This window comes from Mercenaria mercenaria, chromosome 13 (genome assembly GCF_021730395.1).
Source record: "Mercenaria mercenaria strain notata chromosome 13, MADL_Memer_1, whole genome shotgun sequence".
Lineage (NCBI taxonomy): Eukaryota > Metazoa > Mollusca > Bivalvia > Venerida > Veneridae > Mercenaria > Mercenaria mercenaria.
In genome coordinates, this window is record NC_069373.1 from 52,247,403 (window position 1) to 52,265,811 (window position 18,409).

The window sequence follows — 18,409 nt, forward strand, 5'->3', positions numbered from 1 at the left end:
TTTATTTACAATTTCGTCAAAAATGTTGATCCGATTTATTGATAAGGGAGGCTACTCTGTAAGGCAAGTTTTCTATTTCTATTCTTAGCATGACCTACTTACCTTTCTCATTTTCTATAAATAGAACACACCGCAGATATACCATACTGTAAAGCGTGAATCGCCTGGACAAGGGAGCGTTCGTGTATTTTACAACTTCGAAGAGAATATTAAAAAAAAAAAATTATGGAAAATTACAATTGCCTGCAAAAGATTCCTTGAAAAAAAACCGTAAATAAAGGAATCAATAAGCATAGATATGTTGAAATGAACGAAGGAAGTGCCGCTGTTAACTTATTTTTAACCTTTTTGTCTTATTTTCTTTGTTGATAGGTACAGTGATGTAATTTCAGAATGCGCACACTTTTGCAAATTCCTATTTCTGTTTGTTTTTTTGTTTTTTTGTTTGTTTGTTTTTTTTCTTTTTTCTTTCTTTTTTTTTTTTTGCTTATGTGTCATATAGATATACTCATTGTTTACAGATATACACTGTCAACTAAGGTGTGCAATAGGCTAAAGAGCACTTGGCTGGATTTGTCAGTGACAAGTTAATACTTCTTTAAATGTGGTTAGATCGAAATATCAAAAGCCATGGGACCATAACTTAACAAAGCATCAGTGACTTTAAAATAGAATTCCTTGTTGAATTTATATGTTCATTGATCTTATATGACTAGTCAGTTGCTCTGGTTTTATCATATCTTTTTACTTGCTTCTTTTTTTGTTTTTTGTTTTTAATTTAATAGATAGTTTTTGTATTTGTCCATTCCTGACAAAAAAAAAAAAAAAAAAAAAAAATAAAGGGAAAAAAAAACAAAACATTTTCATTGAAATATTTTCTACACTCGCTTTGGCAGTGGGTTATTATGCTTTCTAAATTTCTTGTAATATTAGATTTGAACTAGACACTGACATACTCCTAGTAACCTTACAGTTCAACGAGGACTTCAAGTTTATCATTCGTCCGAAAACAAAAATGAATTCTATGATATTCAAAAGTATATAAGAAAGATTCATGCTTTGTGAATAGGGGCAATATAGAGATTATTTATGTTATATCATTCTTTTCTTGGACAAAATTTTTGATTGTTTTTGTCAAGGGAAACAGTAAATTGCTGTGTATAATCCGCGTTCTGAAATCTATAATGTAGGTGACTAAGGTCCATAAAACTTCATCAGTAAATAGAAAACACTCATTACATTACATGATAATAAAAATAATGGTTTCTGTGAACCACAACTTTGAAATAATTTCAACATTTCCTCATTTCCCAACAAACAGCATTTCTGTGAAACTTCATACACACGCTCCTGCATATAAGAACTTTTCACAGGAGATGACCTTAGTTAGTGAAATAATTACTTTAATTTTGTATGTAAAGGGACCACCTACTCGCAATGTTAATGTCATTGCAGGTAGAGGATTTGTATTGCATGGTAAAACTTTTCTATCATGTTTATTCTTCATGTTTTAAACAGTTTATAACATATATTGTTTTATGTGCTGATGTTGATAACTTGTAGCCAGTCAGACTAATAAAGTAATGATTAGGTGATTTCTCATATTGCAATAAATGTACTTCAGACACAACACTTGGCGGCGTCTTTGATGCTTGCATCAATGAATTGCCTTGTTCAATACTGTTCTACTCTAAAATTCTGTTTATGTACAATACAGTCTAAGTTTTTTTGCACCTACACCGTTACGGGCAGTATCACGATTTATATCAGAACAGAACAGAACAGATATTTTATTATAGACTTGTACGGAGTACATCGTCTCAACACATAAATACAAGTATATAACATCACGTAAATGGAATACATACAATGAATAGACAATTAGGCAAAAAGAGTAAAAAAGCTTGGTACAACAGTTTACATATAGGAGGTTAGACAGTTAAACAACGTTATTAATTATGGAATTTCTTACAGTAAGAGCTTCTTTTACAAACAATGATAGTTTCACAAGAATATTTTTATCAGTTGATCTTAACAACTGTAAATACTTATACTCCGTATCGACAGCCCTATCACGTGATCTGAAACAGGTAAACATTCTCACTACACTGCAGAGAGAATGCCTCTACAATGAGTTTACAACCATGTCAGATTAATAACCACAGTTAATCTATTTCTTATCACTTGCTAATAAATAAACAATTAGACCCTCAACCTACACAGAATCCTAATTAATCTCAGTCTTTACAATATTCTACAGAAAATTACAGAAATGGCCTCTAGTAGTTCTTTGAATTGGAGTAAAAAATTAAATGAAATTCCAAAATTTACTATTTTACAAATTGCTGATTATATAAAAGTAAGAGGAAAAAACAGGGCATTTGAAAAAGGATACAATTTTTTTATTGAAAGTTATGTACATGATGCTTTTGTTTGTAAAACAGACAGTAAATTTCTTGTCAAAGCAAAATGTTGGCGAAGTCAGAAGAAAAATGAATTGCCACATATATTATCGGCAGAGATATGTTTAAAAGAATCAAACGTTCTTGATGGACAATGCAGCTGTATTGCTGGGTGAGTGAAAATTATGTACTTTTTTAAATGATTGAAACTTAATTTGATTTTTGTGTGTGAATTATTTTGTCTTGTATTCCATTAAAACTATACTGAAGTTTTCAAACAAATGTCACTAAAAGAATAATGAATATTATCAAATAAATTCTAATTATATGATTTCATTTATGCTTTCAGAACCGGAGGAGTTTGCAACCATATAATTGCATTGTTATACAATGTAAATCACTGGAGTAGCAAGAGAATGACAGAGATCCCAGCAGATATGTCATGTACAGAAGTGAGCCAAATATGGCATAAGCCACGTGGGGACAAAATTGAACCAGAACCAGTAATGAAGCTCACCTTTGCCAAAGCAGCAACTGACAGACAGCTACGTAAAAGGGAACCTGTGAAATGTTATTTGTATGACGGGCGTGCAAAAAAAAGTAAAGGAACTTTGGCACCATCAAAAGAGGAGATAGCTACTATACAAGAAATAGTTGGAGCACGCAACAGTAACATTCCTATAGTGTATTTAACTAAAGACCACTCAACAACACACTCAACTGACACATTATTTGGAGAAGTTCCTACTGGTTCCCCACTCAGCTATCAACTCCAAGACTATCACAGCTCTAAGTCTGAATTTTCAGCGTACATTCCCAGCAAAGTTGATATTGTTTTGCAAGACAACCTTCGCTTCCCTGATATACCTTACCAAATTCAAGTCTTAACATAGACTTAACTCAACTTGATGAAACAAGCAAAACATTCTTGCAATCACTGGACGTAACTAAAGCCAGGTCTGAGGAGATTGAACAAATCACTATCGATCAGTCTCAGAATAAACTATGGCATGAGATGCGTAAAATAGACTTACAGCATCAAAGTTTGGCGACGTTATAAATAGAAAAAGTGAACCAAGTGAAGCTTTTGTCAAAAATTTATTTACATGCAAAGATTTATCAAGTGTAAAATCAATTTCACATGGCAGAGATAAAGAAGATACTGCACGAAAATTGTACACTAAAAAAATGAAAAACAACTGTAAACATAATGTGTCAGTATTTCGCACAGGACTCGTAATAAATCCAAGCTGTCCTTATCTTGGAGCTTCCCCAGACGGCAAAGTTTTAGACAGGTCATCTTATGATCACTTCGGGCTGTTGGAAATTAAGTGCCCATATAAATATAGAAATACTACACCCGCGGAAGCAGCAAGAAATACAGACTTCTGTCTTGAAATAAGGGACGAGGAGCTGCATTTAAAAAGGTCACATAGTTACTTCTACCAAGTGACTGGACAGATGGCAATAGCCGGTGTAAATTGGTGCGACTTTGTTGTTTTCACGAACAAAGGACTATTTGTAGAACGTATATTTTATGACAAAAACGTGTGGGCAAGAATTTTCCCAAAGCTTGCTCAATTTTACATCAACTCAGCAGTGCCTTATCTTAAAAACAAGCAGACGGACGTTTAAGTGAGTACTTTAGTCATCGTCAGTTGAAGTTTTTGCAATAAGAGGGTCCTGGAAATTTGACAAAAGGCAACAATCAGTCCATATTTGGTTTACAACACCAGCAGATTTAATAGGTAATCTTCTGTCAAATATATGGAAGTTTCTAACTTTTCCTATGGCCCTTTCAACATGTATCCGATGATGAGCTATTACATGTGTATCCTGTACATTTGCAGCAGACAATCGTTTTCTTTTTCCAAGGAACGGAGGAATGTTTAGACAGAGATCTATCTCGTTCAATTCGTTTGCAATTGTAAATCCTTTATCTGCCATGATTCCGTCTCCACGTTTTAATTCGCCAGTCTCTATTTTTTGTTTTAACAAATCAAAGAGACCACTGCGTTGACAAATTACTTTGTCTGAAATTCCACCAGTGTATAAATGTGACACAAACATTATTCCTCCACGACTGTCTACTCCAACGAGGCCTTTATATGTGTTTGCCGACTTGTAGTCAGAATACGTTTGTGACTTTCGTACTAACGAAGAAGGCATTTGTATTTTTAACTCAGTGCAATCAATAATTAGCATTACATTTGGATACTGCTTTTTAAAATCATGTGTCATATGTTTTGATATTATATCACGATGAGGAAAAACTTTCATAGAACCTAGTCTTATGTAGATTAAATTTATCCATGTATTGAAAATTCTTGACACCATTGATAACGAAATTTGAAAACGGTTTGCCAAGTCCTTGTTAAATAACCCCAGTCTAAGTTTCATTACAGTCAGTAAGAATTCATCCTCCAAAGAAAGTTTGTAAGTCCTGGATGCTTGAGATGCATCAAAATCTTCTTCATCACTGCTTTCACTTTCTGACATTTCATAGTCACTTTCAAAATATTCAGCTCCAGATGTGTATGAACTACTTTTGCGTCGATCCCAGTATGTTATTGAACTTCGGTCCTTCTTTGGCACAATCAGTTCTAAAACGGTATTGAAAACTGCAATAGTTGCAAAGCCTGTATAAAAACGTAACAAATTCAGCTTAGGATTGGAATGTACGATGTTATTCATTGAGAATCTATGAGTACACGGCATGACTATATTAGCCTGTACTTCCTGATGCACTCTCTCCTCGCCTTCTGATGCAGTGTCTGTCTCATCGCTGTCCTCAAACTTTCTCTTTCTCGGTGACTTCCGCTTTGGTGTGTGAATCCATGTGAAAACAGATGGAACTGCATCACACTTTAAACGTTTCTTTGCTGCATCTGGGCAAACATAGTCTACAGATTGGAAATGTTTTGAACAGACTCTGGTGCTGGCTGTTACTCTAAAGTCATCCTTTGTAGCCGATGACCCTGACCTACGTATCCTGTCTTTCCACACCTAAAATTAAAAAGAAAACACTATTTATCAGAAGGCACTCTTAACAATACTTCACTTTTCCTTGTAACAGCAGCTGGGATTTTTTTTTTTTTGATGAATTCTGTATGTTCTTTAAACAAGCAACATTTCTATCTTAATATTTTGAACACTGAACTATTTTTATAAATAAAAAATATGAAATAGCTTTCTTACCTTAATTTGCCTTTCATCATTTGGAAATTTATGCATTGATACATTTTCATCAAATCCTGAAGATTTACAATTGGGAACACAGCAGTAAAACACCATGATTTCAAGATAATACTAGATAATCTTTGCAATGTGTACATGCGGTATGTATATAAACACACTGGCTGGGAAACTCTCTGTTTACCTGTTTCGGGTCACGTGATAAAATTTGTCGATACGGAGTATAAGCAGACGGACGGATGAAGTATAAGTTACATATATATTTTCTTCTTATATCAGTATATGCAGGACAAATACATACGAAGTGATATTCATCTTCTATATCAACACTATTGCACATTAAACAATATCTCTCTTCACGTGGTATTCTATTTCTATCGAATCTTCCAGTTTGTATTCTAAGCGGATGTACAGATAATTTAAGCCTACAAAAGTAAAATCGCAGATGTCTAGGTAAAATGTCTAAATAAGGTTCATAACCAAATTGTGTTTTTAGATCTTTATAGAGGGTTAAAACAGTACTATTTTCAAGAGTCCCCCGACAATCACCTTTAACTGTGTCAAATAACTGAAACTCGGATAAAAATACTTTTACATCGATTGATTTAATATTGTCAAATACATATGAAAAACCAAAGTTATCTAATATCTTTTTTACATTTGACACCCAGTTAATACGACCTTGACTACAATCATTTACAGCGTTCTCGTAAACATACTTTAATATAATATTGTCAGTGCTGTTAAGTTTAATCGAGTATTTAATAATTCTGATATATCTGTTAACATACAAAGGGTATCTACCTAACCCGCTATATATAGTAGCATATGATTACAACACACTGGTTATTCGGGTATCTACTCGAGTGAGCGATACCGCCCTCGTGTGATTTATATACATGTAGGTTGTATAGGGTATATAAAAACAATACCAACATATGACACATATTTAAGCATGTTGAACATTTTAAAGACAGAATCGTCCGAGGAAATGAATTAATTCGCACTTGTGAAAATATCAGTCCTCAATAATATTGATATGACTACAAAATTTGAAGAAATGTAACGAAATTCATGTAATTTGACGTTTTCGGACGTGTTTTTCTTTATTCGAAGTTGAAATAACTGAATTTGGCACTCTCCTTGGTAAAACTATGCATACTCAACTACAAAACGAATGGATCTTGACCTGGAAGTTAATTTTGTTGATAAAATTTCAATTATATGCATCCTGTCGCTGTTTTTGATGGTACCTCTGACGATGGGTGAAAATAAATAATGATACCTACCCGTTTGCATATGGGTACCGTCCTCGTTATGTCAATGAACATTTATAAAACTCCCCGCAGCGATTACTTCCGCAATACGGTATACTTAAATGAACGCAATTAAAGGTAATCGCTTTGAGGATCTGGAAATAAGAACTGGAAATGTGAAACCCGACCTTTAGTAATCTATTTGATTAGAATGTTAACTTTAAAAATGTAAAGAAGTGAGTTAGCAGTATTTCACCAATATCAGTGCCAATATTGCCTCTTTCAACTTGTAACAAATTGTTCCTACATCGGAAATGACAAATGGATATTGCGAGATTTGTTGGTAAAACTTTAAAATAATTTTCAAACTCAAAGGTTGTTATAAATATTCTGTAACACAAACATTTTCTGGAAATGCAAAGTTTTTTCATTCCAAAATTGAATAAACTGGCCTTCAACCTCTGTTGTACAATATTGCGGAAATGCACTGGGGAAAATACTGATTGATTCAACCAGTATTCAGCAAATCCAAGTTGCTCTAAAAGTTCTTTTACATATGAAATCCAAGAACAATAATTTACATTTTCTGATGGAGTCTCTACATGAACTTGTAAAGTATACAGTTTATCTATTTTTTTGTTTACCATTAATAATTGTACACCAGTAGTTCAATATTCTATTTCTAATCATAACATCCATTGGTAATACACCAAGCTCAACAAAAAAACATGACATTAGGTGTTGACATTTTTAACCTTCAGTACCAATATAAAAAAATTTAAGCTGAAAACTTTTAACAATGCTAACATCACCACAACCCCATACCTCTGATCCATATTGGTTGAACCACAGACTCAAATAAACGTAATTGTAAATCAATACTAAGCTGCAACTTCCTACATTTTTCTTCAACAGAGCATACATATTTTTTCTAGCTTGGTCAGCCAAATACATTTTAGTTTTATTGAAGTAACCATTGTTGTTAAATTAAATTCCTAGATAACTGAAGTCATCTACTACTTCAAGTGCCGCATTATTATAATAAAAGGTAGGCTTATTTCGCATTTTTACACGTGAAAAAATAACAACCTTAGTTTTATTGGAATAAACTGTAAGTTTCCAAATATAACAATATTCTGACATAACATTTAATGCCGTTTGTAAATCATTTTCAGATTCTGCAAATAACACTGTATCGTCTGCATAAAGTAACAAAAATAACATTTCTGAAATATCATCATTTAGCAGGTCCTTTACATTGTTTGATAATTCCACTAGTCCTGAAAAAAATAGGCATACGTGAGACTAAATCATTAAAAAAAAACAACAACAGAAAGTAAGATTGGTGATAAATTTTCACCTTGTCGTACACCAGTTGATCTATAATGAAGAAATTTGATAGACCTTGCTTCTCTTTACACAAGATTTGGTTTTATCATATATTGCATATTTAGCCTCAAAGACTTTGTCATCAATGTTATGCTGCAGCAATTCATTCCATAAACACATAAGATCGACAGAATCAAACGCTTTCTTGTAATCTACAAAGGTACAATACAAAGGCAGAATATAAGAGCAGATTGGTTTGTTTATACTTTAATTTACTCCCCTTAGATTCATAATCACCATTTGCAATACAGAATTAGCAACAGACGATAAGACAGGTAAGATGATATTTTGTTAAAGTTTAAGTATCAGAGGAGCTGTAATAACTTTGAAATGATGTACAAAAAGTTACCCAGAGCAAGCATAGGGTGGACCCAGTTCACCAAAATTTCTCGTCGTTTTCTTTTTTTTTTTTTTTTTTTTTTTCATTTCCTATCCTTTTAGCTCTGATCTTCAACATTTTGATGATAAGCAAATTTCTCGATGCTTGAATTGTTCGACAAACTGCAAACCTACTAAACTTCATTTCCTCTTTACCTATCTTAATCAAGCGCGTATCTACCTTTACGCAGAAAAACAGCTGCGTTGTGAAAATCTGGCAACCACACACAATTAATTGGCTAGTGTCATGCAACGGAGATGGCTTCATACACTATCATTGCTTACTTCATATTATGTTTGAAGTACAGTAAACTCCGGTTTTAGCGAACTCATCGGGACAAGCATGTGCGTTTTCGTTATAATCTGAGTTTGTAATAGAGATTTTCAGCTTTCTTCGACGCGTACTGCAGACCACGGACTGCGGACTTACTTTAGGGATTTTCTCAAACTGTATAAGGGGAGGTTATGCATAACTGAAAAGATGCATGTTTAGCATCCGATTCTAATGCCGTATACTGTTTTCATTTAAAATATCTGAGAAAAGACAGCTATAAGATTTATTAATATCCCTTTTATTGTATATGAATTACCAATATATTTTATCTTACAAATACTCTTAACAGTGTGGGTGCATTTTTTTTTAAATCACCCTTTTACCTTTTATATCGCTTTTTGATTAATGTATCTATTCAAATCTTTCGACTACCGTATTTATGAACAAGAAGCTAGGGGATTTGTATCGCAAACATGTTCTTTTTTATTTGAAGTGCTGCAACTTATTTATATACTTGCTGTCAATTTCGTGAGGTTCTAGCCAGTATTCGCTAGCAGTGAAAACGGCTGTTGATTCAACAATCAACATACCCTTTAATCCAGAATTTGAACCAATGAACTTCTAGTGAGGAGACAGACATTCTTCCCCTGCGCCGCAAGAGGTTCACCCGACCCCTAGGCGTAGAGGATCACAACAACATATTTGGTATTAAAAATGTATATAGCGTATATGGAAACATGGGGTTTCGTATTATAGCACTCGCGACGCTGAAATGCTACTGTGCGACGCACAATTTTGAATATGCACTTTAAAAATGCGTGACATTTTAATGCACCACGGTAAAAAAATGTCACACGTGGTATTACATATTCTTAACCATTTCAGTTCCTACAGATTCAGTTTTATACGACACTGAATCATTCAGTATTCCCGGTCACCCTATAATGATATACGTGATGGCTACATTATGATTTTATAAACCAGTATAAAGCTTGAGTTTTCATGAGTTTAAATCTTTGTTCAAGTTCCCTTCACATACCGTATATGCATATGTTCGACTAAAAAGGCTTAGTCAATAATGATAAAATGCTATTCTCGACTCAAAGCTGGTTGTATCCAATGATCACACATAATTGCTCAAATGGTTTCATAGGAGTTGACTAAGTCAAAATCAAGGCCTTGAGATGTCTGGTGGTTGCGGGTTTTGCTAGATTCATTTTCATTTTAAATGCCAATCTCTAAATATACATGTATAAGAAACAAATACTAATGTGCCTCATATCTAAGATAAACTCTGCCTGACCTTACATGAACAGCCGGAAGTCAGTGATGTAACCACGGGCTGGAATACCAAATCATTAACAGGTCTTATATAATCTAAATGGCCAGTGTGAATGGATAGAGGATGAATAAGAACTGCTTGATCTTTGATAATTCATCCGCATTGTTCATGAAAGGGACTACTTTGTGTAGCACATGAACATCCTTTGGATGTGATTTGGAATCAAATAAAGATGCTACATGATTGTCAGAAATACACTTAACTTTGGTAGCGGGATAAACCCGCAACCAAATATATTTTCGTTGACAATTCTTTACTATTTTTCAATAATATGCATTTACTGGCCATAAAACATTTTTGGAATATGACTGGAATTGTGACCTTGGACGCTTCCCAGGCCCTTTCTTCGCAAAACAATTTTCGGTTACAGCTGGGTTTTTAGATTGAAATATTTACAGCTAGTCATACTGGTACTTAAAGATTAAATTCCAGTTGAGACTGACAACTAATACTGAATAGTCACTTGAAAATATTCATGAATTTAAAACTTAAATTTTAACATGCAATTTTGATATCAATGACAATGTTTCATTATCAAACTCAGCTGAGACTCAAAATGTTTTGAAAACTGATGCCCAGGAATTCTGTCTTCGCGTGATCTCAGTCATCAAGATCGAGCCTGTTTTGATCATCATTTTTCAAAATCTGATATCAGATTATGTTAATACGAAGTGGATATTCTTTCTTTTCAATTTTCAAACATGCTGATACATAACTGATTCAGGATGTTGCCGCCAAATTATGGAACTATATCGGATCACGTTTCGACGGGGTTGAAAGATGCATGTATGAGAACTTCCCGTATGTTTTGACAAAGTGTTGAACTAAATCATTTAAGATATTTCATTAAAACTTCTCATAATTTTATGGAACATTCTACAGTTATCAAAGTTAATGAAAAACAATGACTTTTTCCGTACAGAAGTTTACGAGAACACAGTATTTATACTAAACAACAAAAAATAAAGGGACTTTCACAATAATATTTTGTACTGCTATTTTTCTTATCTTGTTGCTAGGAAACACAAGTCTAGACATCGTATGGACGGGCACAAATTAAAACCAAACTATTTTTTTTATAGGAATCGCCGTTACATTTGTATCTTCAAATCCATGTTTCAAGTCGCACTTTTTAATGCATGAACATTTTAAGGTGAAGTATTATATCGTTGCACTGTGAGTTCGAAGTTGTTCCAGTCGCCCGGAAGAAATGTCTCAATATCAAAACAAAATGATAAAGCATACGGATATTTGAAGAACATGCTAAAAGGCAAGTAAAATGCAACAGGGTATTTAGCTTAATCTAGAGGCATCCTACATGTAGACATTTATAGCCGACTCGTTAAAAATGTGACATGAAAAATAATAGAGTATGACATCTAAAAATTGAGATTATGTGTTAAATGTAACCTGTTCAGTATGTATTATATTAGCAGATGATTATATCACAAAACACTAATTTCTATAATGAAGGCAAAAGTAACTACAAATATAGGTAAAAGAAACATATATACCATATATATTATTTATTGCGAACCTTTAAATATTTTGAGAAAACCCCTACTGTAAGTACGCAGTCCGCTGTCCGCAGTCTGCGTCGAAGTAAGTTGAAAATCTCTATTAAAAATAAAGCGAACTTGTTTCTTATAGACATTATTTGTATAGCAAAATGATTTATATGATTAGTTGATTTAACGTGCATTGAAATTCACCAATTGTCTTTGTAGTTTTATAACAATTAAGGTACAGTTTTGCAATTTATCTCATAATCCTACTATCTGATTGCTTATTTTGTAATAATCCTGACCATGTGAAATATTACAATCACACACTGTCTAGGAGGAAATTTCTATAACAAAATTATAATACAGTGTTAACAATTAATAAAATGTTGGTTGAAAAATCGGAAAAAAAAATTACATTTTAAGGCTAAAAGCTTTTGAATATGACTTTTTGTATACCACTGCAGCGTAATTTGTCTCGCATAATACATACTTTATCTTGAGCTGAGCGCGAAACTATTGTAATGGTATATAAGTAAATAAAAATATAATAAGATATAATAGCTTCACGCTCAGCCTTTGATATCATAGATATATGTTATAATTGTACTTAAGTGTATGAAATTATCAACTATTATTCCATAGAAAATAAAATGCAATAGAAATCCATTCATTACACCTAGTTAAATCTTAAGCTATTGACACCGGTACAAGTCATACGATATTACTCTATTGACAACCAATTCACAGTGAGATATAAAAATTATTGGTGATTTAATATTTTCAATGCGTATTATGTAACTAAATCATATGTATAATATTTTGAAAGAGCTTAAACAACATTTTTAAAAATCATCAAAACAAGATTTCAGTGTAATACTTGGTTTTAGATGTCGTTTAGATAATATTATATCAACAATCCCGCTACGTTTAAATACTTGTTTTATGATTCAATGTTGTTGGTACGAAATCTGCCCAATGCTAATGTTATAGCCTGAAATTTTCATAGTTTCGCACTTCGCCGTTGTGATCTCGCGTATCGTCTTTCACGCTTCTCTGTCATGGGAAGGCGATACCCGAAGCGCGAGATCAAAATGACAAAGCACGAAATGGATATTGTTTTCTCGAAATTTTTCGCTTCACCACCGTGATGTTTAGCTTCACCATCGTGATTTCGCACTTCACGCTTCACGATACGCAAAGTGTTCACAGCGCGAAATCACGATGGCTTCACTATCGCTGCCTCGCGCTTCACAGCTCGCCAGAGAAAGAGATGCATGAAGCGCTAAGCGAAAGATCACGATGGCAAAACGCAAAATAATATAAAAGGAGTAAGAAACATTTTGCAGAATACTGTTTTAGTTGAAGAAAAGATAATAATACATTTTAACGAAGTTGACATAATGCAGACGTCGATGACATTCGCCGAAATATTTTCCCTATGCAAGGCATCAGTTTCTTATTTGGTACATTTGTAACAATATCATGAAACTAAGCATGTCTTTGATGACTAGTATTCAGTTTGGAGTTATGGCAAAATTCCTTTTAACAACTCTCGAATATATTCTTATACAAACATCTCTTGTTATCCAATCATAATGTTGTTTTGAAAGTGTGTTACCACCAACCATCTGTTTTGAATACTGTACACATATAACATGGATCAATGAACCACAAATTGCACGTGCAATATTACACGCATACCTAGTAAAATAAAACATTTTATATAAAAGATTAAGAACGAATAAGGTTTTCGTGCAATGTTTAGCTTCAAATACACGCCAAAATGCACCATTTGCGGTTCTCAGATGAAAAAACAATCATGGGGAGAATACCAAGACCCCTACGCAGTACCTCTGTGTACTATGCAGAATGCCCTAGATACGTGCCTGCGCCTGTTAATAGAACATCACTTTTTCCAACACCTATTTTTCATGAAAGTTCTATCATAACTTAAAGTAACGATGAAAATAAAGAGGGAGTGTAATAGTTCCTAGTAGAATGCCAGTCAGTTGTGGTCTGCTACCCTAAAATATGCTCATGTCCGCACAATAAACCCTGCTTTCGGTTTCGATCCGCAAAACTTGCAGTGTAGAGTGTAGGCCTATAAACATAAACCATCTCATTTCATGCAAGCATGATGTATTCTTGCAGTAAAATGTACGATTAAAGCACTTGTTCCGTACGAATTTTCGAAAAACAAAACATGGAGAAATAAGGATCTGTTTACAACTGGCTTCTTTCGACTACTCTTGACGAAGCATATTTTCGACCGAATTACTGGCTTTATTCCTCAAAACGAAGCTTAGAAACATGGGTCGATCGCAATAAAATATTTGACAAAAATCATAGAATTTCTGAACAAAAATTTTGTTTTTGCTATGAACATTTTATACCCCGTAACAACTTAAATAACAAGACCAAATGTACGGAAGCAATATTCAATTGAAAATAGACATAAGAATGTGTCTATGTAGATGGATCTTGATACTAAGTTGATAGCGAATTTGAAGTGATGTGAGAAGTTTTTTTCGGATAGGCTGCTTCCAGCAGCTGGAGGGCATAAAAGACCAAAGTTTTATTTTTATCTTGGCTGGCCATTGCATGTTATCGCTAAATTAGAAATGGGTCTTTCTCAATGTATTGCTCATTTCAATAACGAGGACGGTATCCGCTCGATTGACAGAAACAACGAGGATGGTACCATGGTACATCGTCAGAGGTATCTTTTTTTCTACATACTGTCTTCGAAAATATCGATCTAATTTTACTGTGATTCCAGTTTTTGTGAAATGAAACTAACGGCTAACACATAGAATGACTGCTTTTCATTTTCCTAACAAAAATGTCCTCATATAATCCGGAATAATACCATCAATCGTGAAAATATATACCATCGCCTTAAAACATCTTCATTTTCGCAGCAAAAAAAACGTATTTTTTCACAGTTGTTCAGATTATATTAGATAGATATTTAACATGGATATAGTTAGGGTATGATCTTACACATTCAATACTAAAACTGTTCAAATCTTCAGTTAAATACGGTATAATAACCTGATAAATGTGTGAATTTCCTGTTCACCAACATGTACATAAATCACACGAGGGCGGTATCGCTCACACGAGTAGGTACCCGAATAACCAGTGTGTACAAGTATTTGTTTTTACCTTAAGAAGACGTTTACAAAATTTTAAATGTAGTCTTTCGATTTCCTTTGATTTTGTAAAGCCCCATACTTCCGACGCATAGTTTAATGAAGACCCAACAAAAGAATCAAAAAGAGTCAAAACACTTCATCAGGACCACAAATATCACATATAAACGTTTGTTTTCATTTAAATATTTTTGTACTAAGGACATAAATATAAATATTTCATCCACAGTTGAACGACCTTTACGGAATCCAAATTGTGCATCCGAAATTATATCATGTTCTTGACAAAATTTATCAATACGTGAGTTGAACACGGTAGTAAAAAGTTTAGACATACAACTTAGTAAAGTAATTCCGCGATAATTATTCACGTCCTTTTCACAACCTTTTTATGCAACGGTAAAATAACTCCTTCGGTCCACTTCTCCGGATAAAATCCAGAATCTAAAATACTATTGAATAAATCACATAAATGCATTGCTATTATATCTGCACTTTCAATAAAATATTCGTTCATCAAATTATCATTGCCCACAGCCTTTCCTCGTTTCAGAAATTTTACAGCTTTTAAAATTTCATCGACTGTTATAGGCTGGTGAAGTTCCGGAAATTGGTTATTTTGCGCATTGAAATCATTATTATTACAAAAATATTCCGCCTCATCGTTATTACATTCGGAAATTTCGGAACTCAACTTTGAAAAATATTCCCGGAAAGTGTTTATATCAATATCATTACCTTTGATAGGTTTTTTGCTTTTAAAGTATTTCCAAAAATCTTTCGGTCGCTTTTTCACAATGCCATTGTTCTACAAAATCACTAAAATATTAGGTGCGATTACATTTAAGATATCACTTTTATTAGCAAAAGCATTAATGTCACAAAACCTATCACAGTTATAGTTTTCCATATTTGACACACACGGAAGTTCTGATTTTTACATTTTTTGCTACTTTTATCATTTGCCCATCTAAACACTTTTCTATTTAACCTCGTCTCATCCGTATTTACTACTTTACACCAATATAATATAATAGTTTTCCAACATAAACTTGTTACTGGGTTCCATATGATATCCCGACAGACGGCTGCATTTGAGGCATATCTACCGATATTTAAAATACCTAGAATTGTGATGTCTTAGTCGGTGCTAAGGCCATGTGCTCGCGTCTTAGTTTTTCAGCTCACTTTCTGAACGCGTGACATTCAAATTGAAACTGATCAGTACGAGGCCAAAAGAATATAGCTTGACTACATGAGGTTTCTACCTTACATCCTCCAAAAAATTTAATGAACTTAACATCAAATGTCTTTTTTATCAAGGCTGAGAACAAAATATATTTGAGGTTTGAATTCATACGGAGCTTGCACAAAGCACCACCTATTTTTCGTGGTTTGTTAATATACTTATCTGTGTGTGGGAAAGTTTCCTTCTATTTATTTCTTAGAATTAGCCATAAGATAATGTATCTAGTACATAGGCTTATAGCGCGGCTCCTCTAGGTTCGCTAGACCCAGCGTTTTTTTTTTTTAGATTACATGTATATATATACAAAAAAGGTTTGCTACAAAAAGCGTAAATATCAAACAGGGATATCCAGTAATATTTGTGATAGGCTGAGTTTTAAATACAGTCGCCACCATTTTAATAGAAGAGTAATTGCTGGGATTATGAAATAAACCATTCAGCTCTGTCGATTGAACATACTTTATTGTATTCACTCTCGCTGTTTTTTACATGTAATGCTATGACGATGAACCACTGCGTTCAAGTTAACTTTGTTGAATAAAAAAATAATTATACAAGGCGGACAAAAAAATATAAACAACGTTTACAGATAATGTATTAATAAGCTTTGATAATGTGGCAGTTGAGTCCAATAAGTCCAGGGGTGTTCAAAGATAATCCGTCATAGATCTATTGTAAAGCAATTATTGGATTTACCTGTATTGGAAAATAAACAGTTTTATTTATTTGTTTATTAGAGTCTCTATCACATACATACAATAACAATATACATTTACAAACATACATATAATAGTACATAACTGTTCTATATAGAACTATTAGAGACTATACATTATACATTTATTCATCGTTAAAACAATTCTTCTATTAAAACCACTTCTATATACACTAAGATATATTGTACTATCTAAAAGCTTATTGCTATGTACACATGTTCATTATGAAATATGTACTACATGTGAGGACAATATCATGGAGGAACCAAGATTCCGACTCATTCTGCCCCGAAGCATTCATAAGAAGACAACAAACAATCTTGATTCTCCCACAACATTCTCCCACATTACTTGCACAAAAATGTCTGACGCCGTTGTAAAATTAAAAAGCAGGTTTTTGCACAATCTCTTATAATATCATCATTTGTAAACAGAAGTATGAATTTTTCTTCCTCTGTCATATTTCCAAAATCTACATTTAGATGTACAGCTTTTTCAAATAGTAAATTACGTAGATCATTATACATTGGACAAAAGAACAGAGTATGTATTTCATCTTCAACTAAAGACACACAAAACGGACAAGTTCGAGCAGCAACAGGCAAGTTTTCATACCGCCCAGTTTCAATTCTCAACGGGGCAACACCGGCTCTAAATTTTGCAAAGGCAGCCCTGTGAGATCTAGACATGATGAGTTTACAATAAGTTTCTACACCATAATCCTGTTTAATTAACTTATACTTTCTTAACTTATTACCTCCTCTTCCATTAATTCCATTAATTCTATTGACATTTTGTAACCAATTATTTTTAAAATCATTCATTATGTAGTCTGTAACTTTGGTATTGAGTTCTCTTTTATTAATAGTTGTCTCATTATTTACATTAAATTCTGAACAATTCATCTTACGTAACAATGTTTTAACTCTAAAATTCCAATTCCTACATCTGTAGTTACCAATCTTGTCTAGATATACAAAAATTCTTTTATTATCCCCCGACGAAAGTCGGAGGGATATAGTTTTGGCGTTGTCCGTCCGTCCGTCCGTCCGTCCGTCCTTCCGTCCGTCTTTCCGTCCGTCCGTCCATCCGTCCTTCCGTCCGTCCGTCCGTCCGGAGTCATATCTAGGAAATGGTTGGGAATATTTATTTAAAACTTCATATACATGTTCATCACTATGAGTTCTTGCGGCCCGTCAAGTTTCAGTCAGATTGCCCAAGTAACACCAGAGTTATGGCCCTTAGAAGTTTCTAGTGTTAACTATATAGGGTACTATAAATATGGCAATTTCTACATTATAACTTTTGATATATTTGACCTTGAACTATGAAACTTTAACAGAATTTAGAGCACTATAATGTGGTTGTGCACACACAATTTCGTATGGATTTCTTTTGTAACTGCAGAGTTATTGCCCTTTAATTGTCTAAAAATCCACATATTTGTACATAACAAACTTGCCATTTGGCAGAATTTCATTACATTTCTTTCATTCTTTTCTGTGAACATTTATTATAAACATGTGAAGTTGCACACCCACACCTGGT

General features: G+C 33.5%; 1 protein-coding gene across 1 annotated transcript; it reads right to left on the reverse strand.

Moving 5' to 3' along the window:
* Positions 1-3,429: 3,429 nt before the first annotated feature.
* On the reverse strand, positions 3,430-5,819 carry LOC123529598 (uncharacterized). The gene is made up of 2 exons (XM_045309986.2): positions 5,601-5,819; positions 3,430-5,408 (listed from the first exon to the last, which is right to left on the reverse strand). Exons 1-2 carry the CDS (start codon positions 5,694-5,696, stop codon positions 4,047-4,049), a joined length of 1,458 nt encoding a protein of 485 aa, XP_045165921.1. The 5' UTR covers positions 5,697-5,819; the 3' UTR covers positions 3,430-4,046.
* Positions 5,820-18,409: the final 12,590 nt, after the last annotated feature.